We start from the raw sequence: 11100 nt of genomic DNA, 5'->3' as shown, positions 1-11100 counted from the left end.
GATTGACACAACCAATAAAATCTTTAGAATCAGCTGTGGGGCGGATTTTCCACTGAACTGGATTGCGAGAAAAAAATTGCGCATGCGTGTCATGTGCCTGTTTGTCAATGGGAGGAAGCCACGCCCTATTTTGGAGTTCCCACCCCGTTTGGAGATCTCCAGGCTGCAGTTATACCCAGTTTCAGCGCTGCTCGCGTGACGCTCGTGCTCCACTTGTGAAATTCCTCCAAAGGCGGAGACTACAGCTGATGTTGAGTGGGGGTGGTTTACATATTATTATTATTATTATATATTGGGGCAGTGACAGTCACATCGCGCCGGTATTAGAAACTTGTGTTGTTACATCAAGCGACAAACCGAACAGAACGCTGCTTCTCAAGATGTGCCTCTTGTTCACTTTAATAACCTGTTTTGTCATCACCGCCGGTAAGTTAAGCATTTTAACTTTAGATAGTTCGCAAAGTGATGTCTGTTTGTCATACTTCACGGGTCTTTAAGACACGCGTGGATAAACGTTACCCAGCAGTTAACTAAATAAACATGAATTCATCAGGTGCTGTGAGTGATAATGAGATAGTAAAGGTGAACAGAGGAGAAAGCTTCCCCCTCTTCGTCCGAGCATCTGAGCCGAAGATAGTGAGTCTACGAAAGATACACAGAAACGGGACCCAAGAGGTCTTTCGCTACTGTTCCAGCGAAGAGCAAAAGCATGGATGCAAACCAGTCACCTCGGGAAGATTTTCACACAGCACTGATGAAGAGGACTTCTCCGTAACTGTATTTGCTGCCAGCACCAGCGACGCAGGAGTTTACCGTCTCGAAGTGATCGATGCCAAAAACAGAAGTATCCAGCAGAAGTTCACCGTTGCATTGACCGGTTAGTATCTCACTAATCCCATAAAATACTAAATGAAAATATGAAAAGCTGTAACTTTATTTGGATGGCATTGATGAATGGATCTGACAGCCTATAGCGAACCAGAAGCGTTTGGTTGTCATGCTCTGTGTATGTGTTAAAACAGATTTCACGCATGTTCTGCACTGCGTGTTAAGGGACTTTTCTGGGTCCCTCGGGGTAGCGACTCTGAGGTGTGGAGGTATAGGGTGGGGACGGTGCAGGTCCCACAGCCAAACTTGTGCCCGCGAGCTTTCTCTGATTTCACACCATTAACAAATAACAAGTGGTGGTACTTGGGCTGATGATACATTGAGAATGGGCAACACATTTCTATCTGGGTACCTTAGATCGTGGGCTCTGTGTGTCACTTTAAGACTAAATCAATAAATAACATTATTTGCGGAAAGAGAGCGCAGAAAGGCGTCTCAGGCATTTTGGAGTTTTGACTCCCTGCCAAGTTATTACCCTCCTGAGAGTGATTAAGGTAGGGAAGATTCTGAGTCATATCGCTATACTGGTTTATTATAAACGTGTTGTAGGCTTTATAATCACTGAACACATGCAGAGCACTTTTGGCAAAGCCTGCGTTATTCAGCATGAGGATGGCGCTCTAATGTTGATTGATAGGATTTTTGTGCACATGTAGAATCTTAGAATTCTTTTAATGTGGTATTTATTGCCTCTAAATATTGTTTTAGAAAAGTTGTGGAGGAGTGTGCGTTGTCAGAACAAAAATAAAACACAACAGAGCTATATAAAGGCTAGGCTATTCACATGAGCATGCTTAAAATAAAGGATTTATATTTCATTTGATACGCTACTCCACATAGGAAGAACAGACATGCCATCTAGTTTCTGACCTGATGCAGACTAATTTACACAGAACTGAGGCTGACTGATATTACTTACGTAATATACTAAGTTAACATGAAAATAAGCAGGGCAGTCTCAAATCTGAGCGCCGTGCAGTTCCATTTCTCACCACAGACTTTCACTGGCGCTGTAGAGCTGTACTTGCAGCTATACTATTATCTCACAATTGTGATATTGCATTCATAGCACGTCTGCATTACTTTTCTATCTGTTTCTAAACTGTTTGACCAGTGTGTGTAGATTGTATGTGACACAAGTAAGCATCCAACATACGTAACACATTTTTCAACAGAAAGGACATTTGGTCTGAATTGTAAAAAAATTAATTGGCCGAGCTTATGAATGCAAAGTACACAGTATAAAATACTGTAGTCTCAGTTTAATTTATATAGTGCTTTATTTAGGTTTAAGTATAGCACAGTTGATAAACAAATGTGATTCAGAGTTTTGCATTACATAAAAAAACACTTAAACTAATTTGATGTTATACTATGTATTTTCATTCTATACATCTTTTAAATACTGTTGGTTTATATCAGTAATATGTATTACAGTGATTTCTCTACTATTGAGTTATGTTGTACGCTGTTATTTAAAAAAAAGTGTTTATATGTGATAACATAGACCATGGCATGATGTGACACTGTCTTTACATAGGGTGCAAGATTCTGCACAGTACACCTGTTATGTTATATTATGTAGCTCGTTATGTATAAATGTGCATCCAGTATTTGTTCTAATCTATTAAGGAAGAAAATCTAAAAGGACATATTTACTTTTCCACACCAACTGTGACAGCAGTCTTCCTCAAATGATCTAGCCAACTAGATCGTTTCCAGGACCATAGCAAACATATAACAATGTCTTAGCAACCTGCCTACATTTAATGATTCCGATTTTGTCTCGAAGAAGTTATATCTCGAGTTATTTTTGTCCCATACAGAGCAACTGCCCAGTACCATTAACCCTGAACCTCCATCCACCCATCCACTTTCCACACCTGCTGTATCCACCAAAGGCAAAGAGACACTTGGGACAAATGGCCCAAATACCACAGTCAGCACCGAACAAAATAGCAAAATAACATGGTGCATCATAGGGGGCCTCTCAGGAGTCATTACAGGGGCCATTGTTGTCACTGGTATCATCTGCTATAGAAAGGCAAGTATCATCATTGGTAATTACGCAACACTTCTGTTTTTGTATTAATATTGTAGCACTTAATAACAGCAGTGTTTAGTGAAGACTATGCATACTACTGTGCAGTTTTGTTTTTGGGGAGTTTTTATGTATTTATGTAAATTATTTGTGAAAGACTTGTGAAGGTCCTTGAGATATTTCATTTAAAGTCATAGTAGATCAATAAAATGTCATTATGCACATTGAATTCTGCTTGCATTATATTTTGGTATTGAAAGCTTTGTGCAGTTGCAGTAAAAGGTTGTTGATTAAGATTTTAAATCTCAGAGATTCCATCTCCCTACAGAGGAAGAAAAATAATCATATTGCTGATGATGACACAGAGGATCCGGGGGAAGGCACTCATCTCAACTCAAACACCAATGGAGGTCAGTCCAGCAGATGACACTGGGTTTTGTATCATAAACAAAAATTATGTTTCTTAGGAATTTAACATTTCACAGCCTGCACTAACCTTGCCATGCCAAATTATCATATCTTTTTTAGAAACTTACTGACCTTGGCACACAGGGTGTAAACTGTAAAAAAAAAAAAAAACCCAAAAAAAAAAGGGCCAAATGTGCTGCGTTAATATAAAGGAATTTTCCACTTTTTGTCGCTGCTTTATTACTTATGTTTTTTAAAGAAATAATATTACATGGTTTGGTGTAACATGATGACAAAACCACTCAAGTTTTTGTCAAGATTTGTAGTTTTGTCAGCCAGTTTAAAAAAACTTATTATTTCTTACCATCTCAGGAAGTTTACACCAGGTAGTCAGTTTTGAACCGTTTTTTTTACTCAGTTATTACCATAGATGAATAAATTATTGAATAAACATTACAAATATTGGCTATAGAAGTAAATATATTGTTTTATTTCAATATCTTTGAACTTAATAGTCCTGAACAAAAACTCTCCTTTTTCTTACAATCAGCAGGTGAACCAGCCACAGATGAATCCTTAGAGATTGTGATTGACACAAACTTATCAGTGGACAATGAAGAAGGACCTGAACTTGGAGCTTGATAGGGTGATGATGATGATGATGAAAATGTAAGTACAAGACATTGTGTGGACTCACAAGACAACAAGGGCTGAGCCTGCCATTGTGACATCTCATGCAAGTCACCATCATAGAAGAAGTAGCTCTTCTCTGAGACGAGCTGAACCTCAGATGCTCAACCAGAAAGAAGGTGTGTTTCCATTAAGCATATTTTCAATTTGCAATTTCAATTTGCGCAATTTGAAGGGTAATGGAAATGCACCTAATGATGGTGATTCCCAGCAGACCAGACAGAACCAGAGCCTCAGTGATGCCGCAATGATCCTCATAATCTGAAAGAGAAGAGAGTTATTCATAAACATCTTCTGTGCCATAAAATGTCTTTGTCTGTGTAAACGCAGAAGCTGTGCGTGGAAGTGTATTGTAGTAAATGAGTTCATGTCGGCCTATTTTCCCGTCGTGGGCAGATCTCTTTCATTTGCAGAAAGATACTCTTATTGCTCACTGGGTTTGCAGCCGTGCAGCTGTAGGTCTCTGGATCATTATAATGAAGCTCTAATGCTAAACCGAGGTTGATGCTGAGGTCAGGATTGTGTGTCTGATTCAGCATTTCTCCTCCTTTATACCACGAGATGAACACGCCTCGACCATTTTTCACAGAACACAACACAGAGCAGACCTCCTCCATCTTCTGTGACGTTGATGAACCTAGTGGACATCTGTTGTGTCAGGTTAATTCTGAACCTTTTTTCTTCATATCAAGAAGTTCAAGAAATCAACAGATAGGTCCGTGATTGGCTACACTGCAAAAAACTCTCTGCAAGCAGCTCTCCATAGCACAAACACGAATACGCATTAGAGTTTCGTTTCATTTTGTTGATTATGTTTAGTTTGTTATTTTATGTTGTAGTGTAATTGCTTTCCTGCCTGTGCTTTGCCTTGCTTTGTTGATAGTTTACTGTCAGCTTCTTTTCTTTGTGGATATTTTATAAATGATTATAAACATCTTATTCACATCGGAAACTGTTGGTGGTGGATGTTGTTTCTTGTTCCTTTTTTATTTATTATTATTATTATAAGACAAGGAGGCAGTGTAATTAATTGTATCTTATTTTATGTAGTTGCTTCTTGTGGGACTTGGTTTGTTATATTGATCTTTGCTCATTCCTCAGTAAATGAAAGTGTAGAAAGAGTTTTGTTGTCTTTTCCAGGTTATTTTGCAGCCTTACTCTAGCCAGTGTCATAACATTGTGAAGCAGATGATATAATAATTTTGACCCTACTATCTGAATGGTGCAGCAGAAATTGAGACTCATCAGACTAAGCAAACATTTTCCAATCTTCTATTCCCCATTTTTTTGGTGGGCCCATGCAAATTAAGTGGTGTATAAATAAGGGGTGGGTGAGTGTATATAAACAGTCTCGCCAAAAAAGTTTCCATATGGATTTAATACTGACAAACACTGAAGAGCCTGGATCATTATCACTGTGATTAATATGTTTCTGGCATGTTTTGCAACAATTCTTTTAACCTTAACAAATCCTAAAGTCTTAAGTATTTGCTTATTTAATTCCACCTTTTTTTTTTAGTCTTCTTATATCCATGAGCTGCTGGTTGTGGTCTGCTAAATGAAAAATCAAAAAAGAATGGGGGGGGTCTCACCTTGAGTTTGGTTTACACCAACTGGAGACCTGACGACAGGTACAGAAACAGGCCCTTTAAAAAGACAGTGGCAACATATTTAAACGAGAATTTGCATGGAAAACATAGATGGAAAATCAACAATGTATGCCAGTGAGCACTGGTGACGATTTCAAGGGTCCTAGAACATGATTTTTACCTGGTGCCCACCCCTCACCAAAATTACAATGTCACATGCACATCTGCGACGTCACTTTAAGTGTTTCGCTGTATAGGAGCAAAACACTTAAGTATGGCAAGCTGATTTGACTTTTATTCATTCTCAGGATATGAATTCTCTAGTTAAAATGTAAATTCTTGATATCTGTAATTGTATTTTCACTAGGTAAATGTCACCATAGGCTGCCATTCAAAATCAATTGTGTTGAAATTCCAATTTCACATATCAGAAATACAATTCTTACTAGTAAAAACCTTTATTTTTGATATCAGTAATCACGTGGCTACTAGTACAGATGTCTATTCTTGATATCAGCAATTTAATTCTTGATATGAACAATTTAATTGTCACTAGTGGACAATGTTCAGTGACAATCTGAAGGTTTTCAGTTTCTATGACTTTCATCAGGAAGTGGCACATTGACCACAAGATCAGACGTTACCAACTAGTAGCAAAAAACCTTTCAACAATGAACTGTTATTTAACAGCTTTTATCTTAGTGACTGACACTTTTTAAACTAATATAGACCATAAATCTAGAAGACTAGCAGTCAGATGAAAGCTATCCTGATTCACAGTCTTTATGTAGACACGAGGACAACACAGGACTGGTGAATAAAGCTGTGAAAGCAGGTGAAGTATGTGGAGCAAGACAGAGGGCTCAGATCAGGGTAGAAGGGGTTGAAACTGTTCCTTCTGTAACCTCCATCGTGCAGTTACAAGCAGCCAATACTCTAGGTCCTGAGAAAGACTTGCGGAGAATTTGCCATCAGTACATGCTACTTATTTTTATTTTTTTTAGTTTAGGAGAGTGCTGTCCAGAAAAATGCAGCTTTATGTTCCTATAGCTTAAAGGGGTCATATGATGCGATTTCAATTTTTACGGCGGATCGCAGACTTATAAGTGCATTACCGCCACCTATCTCTCAAGTGGACCATTGACACTCCTAATTGAGATTGTAGATAAGAGTGTCAATGGTCCATTAATTTGGTTTTGTTTGAGTATTTTTTTTACTCCCAAAGCCGTGATTCCCATTCACTTACATTATATGACTGACAGACTGCAACGGTTTGAGTTCAAGAAACAAAGTAACCCATATCTTGGATGCCCTGGGGGGTAAGCAGATAAACATCACAATTTCATTTTTGGGTGAACTATCCCTTTAAGTCACCCAGCACACATATCTTGACAGTCAGAACTCAATGATTTTGAAACTGCTGTGAATCATTCTGATGTCAGCATGCCAGTAAAGATGAAATTAGTAAAAGATGAGTTTTACAGAACATTATCTGAGCGTAGACTGAATGAAACTGTAAGTGAGTACACTGCAAAGTTGTGTCAAGCAGCTTCAGTCACAGTCTCCATGACAGCCAGCAGAGAGCACTCCTCCCGGGTCATTGCCCAGTGCTTGTGGACTTCAGTTCCCATCATCCCTTGCTCTGATTATTGGTCCATTACTCTCAGCTGTGTGTGATTGAGATACTCAGCTCACCTGTATTTATACGCTGTGGTCTGTTTCTTTATTGAGTTCTGTTACCTTGTGCTCATGGTACTTCGTGTTTGCGGGTTCTATGTTTGTGGATTACCTTGTGCGTGTTTTTCACCTTGATGTGGATTACTGTTTTGGGACTACAGTAAAGCTGCGATTGGGTCTTCAATATTGCTGCAAGAGCATTTCATGACAGAATACTGCAGCCATTTCAAGATCCAGCAATTTTGAATCATTTTGGAGTATGGATGTTGGGTAACACCACAACATGGATTGCTATTCGTCTTTTGAAGCATGAACTTGAAGCTTATGTTCAAGGAAATATTTATTTGTCCATCTAACAGGAACATTTAAAATGCGAATTTGTTATAAACTTGAAGCTAAATGACTAAAATTAAAATGTATGACTCTGCAAATACTTTATAGCCTAATAATAATAACCGCAAAAAATGAATGAATTGAATTTTAACAAGGCAAAAGTAATATGAAGGCAGTCATGCATGTGCAGCAACAATATGCATAGTCCTGAAATGCTGTCTTAACAAACATGACTTTTTCTTAATCATGGTTTAGCTTATAATAATATAAAAGGCTATATGCTTAATATGTAGTTCTGCTTGGAACATTGGAACATTGTATGGGGGGGTCCCTGCTCGATGTTTCCTTAACCCTGGAAAAAGGTCGACGACCCTTGATCTAATCTGTAGCGTCTTAACTCCCTGTCATCCATTGTCTGCAACACACTACTTCCTCTTCTTTCGGCTATTTTCTCCTCTACTAAAGAAAATCTTAAGCATCTTAAAAGTCATCCTCCCTACTCCTAGCACTTCTTGATCTTAAGAGCTCTTTTAAGGGTTAAGATGCTTTGTGAATAATTTTTATCTTACTTGGATCTTCTCTTTAATTGTAAGGGGAAATGGCCTCTTTTCTAAGACTTTTCTTAGAATTTTGTCACTAGGAGCAACTCTTTGCACTAAGAATTATCATGAATATGGGCCCAGGCCTGTAAACTGTTTCGGTTTCTTTTTCTTTTTTCTAATGTTTTTTTTTTCTTTTTTATTTATGACCCCACATCAACTAGTAACAATAGAACTCCAGAACAGGTAAACAAGCACTCACCTTTCCGTACATATTCAATTTACACTTAAATAAAATAAAAACAATAAAACAGACTAAATTATACTCTAAATAAATTTATATATATATATATAAAAGATAAGTTAGTGTTTACAATGTTGATAAAAGTCTACACTTCCATTTTACATGATATTCATGTATAGTTCCCAAAGCTGATCAAAGTCTTTCTGCTTGCCCTTAGCAATATAAGTTAGTCTCTACAGTTAAACATCTCCTTTTTCCACATTTTCAACGATGGAGCATTCATACTAGCATAATGCAATGACTCTTCTGGGCTGAAGGAGACGTAAAGTCTAGTAAATCTATTCCAAGAATACAGAGTTTAACGTTCAAAAGAATAGTATTAAACATGTCCGACATTTAATAACCTCTATCCAAAAGTTTTGTATATTTGGACATTCCTAAAGGCAATGATATAATGTACCTTTATCATTCAAATATTTAGAGCACACATCTGAGATGTTAACAGACATATGAAGTTTTAACAGGAGTTCTATAGGTTCTCATTAGCCATTTATATTGAAGTAATTTAAACCTTGTATTTATTTTCTGTGTTTGTGATTTAAGACATGTATCATTACAGTCTGCTTCATCTAGCCTATTTTATGAATTATTTTAACTTGGTTTATAGCCTGACTGCAGTCAATTTATCCACTGCCACAGCCCTCAAAATCAGATTGATTTATAAGATACTACAACAAAATAGTATTACAAAAGTATCCATATGCGCACCATTCTAAATTGTCATTCTAACATTCTTAATTTTTGAATTCATCTAACAATTTTTAAGTATCAAAAATACCTAAACGAAATCATTATTACTCATAAATCTGCCCTCGGCATTTGTTTTCAAATCCCAACTCTGCTTGAACTTAAATTTGGGTTTAATTCCTCACATAAAGCTGTACTGGTTTCAGAAGACTTTGAATAGCAACAAGTTACACATGGCCAACTTTTAGGATACTTTTGATATACATGTGATGCTTTTTGTCCATTTTGAGCTTGAAAACAAGCTTTGACTTTGTGAAATGTTTCTTTTTGTGTTTTATAAATCAAGCATGTTTTAAAAATGACCTTAACTTTTACTTAAATGACCTTTAAGTATTTGAAATACATAAGATTTTTTTTATGTTTTTGAAAGAAGTCTCTTCTGCTCACCAAGGCTGCAATTATTTGATAAGTAATAGAAAAACAGTGAATTCTGTGATTTTAATATTGTGAATTATTAATTTCAAATAATTTTTCTATGTGCATGTATTGTAAAACGTAATGTATTGCTTTGATAAAAGCTCAATTTTCTCCAGTCTTCAGTGTCACATGATCTTCAGAAATCATTCTAATATGCTGATTTGCTGCTCAAGAAACATTTCTGAATATTATCAATGTTGAAAACTGTTTAATATTTTTTGTGAAAGTTGTGATGCATTTTATTTTTCAGGATTTTTCAATGAATAGAAAGTTCAAAAGAACAGCATTTATTTGAAATAAAAATCTTTTGTAACTATAAATGCCTTTACTGTCACTTTTGATCAACTTAGAATCAGAAAGAGCCACGTATTTGCACATACAAGGAATTTGTATGCGTGACAGAAGCTTTCAGCACCCAGAGACAACAACACAGATAATTCATTCAATTCATCTTTACTGAATAAAAGTATTAATTTCTTTAAAAACACCTGAATGACCCCAAACGCTGGTTGTGCGATCAATGCGTTCATTTATTGACTAGGCCTATATGATGTTCTTGCAGGAATACAAGCAGAAACTGGCTCGCGTCACTCAAGTGAAGAAGGAGCTGAAGTCTCACATCCAGAGTCTTCCAGATCTTTCTCTTCTACCGAGCGTCACCGGCGGTCTGGCTCCTCTCCCGTCTGCTGGAGATCTGTTTTCCACTGACTGAACATCTCTGAGACTCACAGACACTGGGCTCCTCCTCACGGACAGTAACATCAGTAATGGAGCGAGTGAGGAAGATCTGCTGTCACCAGCTCAGCTTTCACACGTTTGTTTTTCAGTAGTTCTCATGTCAGCTAAACCTCAGGAGATCAAGCCTGCGAGTCGATCCGTCAGTAAACCAGACTCAGTGTGGAGAGTTTCTTTTGCTGTGGAAAGCAACTCCCTTTGCTTTGTCTTATACCTGTAGGTTTTTAGTTTTATTGCTCAGAGTTTAATGTTGCTTCATTTTGGTTTTTGGAGGAAACTAAACATGAGGATTCAGTTTTAAACACCTCACTGCTATTGACCGAGTTTATAATATCAAGAGAAATTAATTAGAAACTCATGCCCATCATCAGACTGTGATATATTTTGGTTACAAACCTGACCTGTTTTTCTTCAAATGATTATTTTGCTGATAAATACAACAGATTAGCTGATATTTGTGAGAAGAATACAGTGTGATCGCAGTCTCTTCTATGGTCACTGTATGTTTACAGTGTCTCTCATTAAATATGACCGAACACATTCAACAACCAAATGTTTTTTGATATAAGTGAATCTTTGAGATTTGATTTGAATGGATTGCTGTATTATCAGAGGAACATGTGAATGAGATTGTCTGAAATATAAAGTGGCCAAACTCTGTCCAAAACATTTGTTTAATTCACAGATGAGTGGAACATATTTATGTTTATGCTGTTGATCATCACCAAAACA

The 11100-nt window shown here is 37.0% G+C and overlaps 1 protein-coding gene across 1 annotated transcript; it reads left to right on the top strand.

The window, feature by feature from the left end:
- Nucleotides 1-328: 328 nt before the first annotated feature.
- On the top strand, nt 329-3979 carry LOC107569435 (uncharacterized). Its single transcript, XM_016255534.1, has 5 exons — nt 329-426; nt 554-877; nt 2715-2932; nt 3258-3339; nt 3888-3979. The coding sequence occupies exons 1-5, from the start codon at nt 381-383 to the stop codon at nt 3977-3979; spliced, it is 762 nt and encodes a 253-aa protein (XP_016111020.1). The 5' UTR covers nt 329-380.
- Nucleotides 3980-11100: the final 7121 nt, after the last annotated feature.

Source organism: Sinocyclocheilus grahami, unplaced genomic scaffold (genome assembly GCF_001515645.1).
Source record: "Sinocyclocheilus grahami isolate Dianchi unplaced genomic scaffold, SAMN03320097.WGS_v1.1 scaffold1345.1, whole genome shotgun sequence".
Classification (NCBI taxonomy): Eukaryota; Metazoa; Chordata; class Actinopteri; order Cypriniformes; family Cyprinidae; genus Sinocyclocheilus; species Sinocyclocheilus grahami.
The sequence above is the reverse complement of the archived record's forward strand: the minus strand, read 5'-3'. Positions and strand labels throughout refer to the sequence as shown.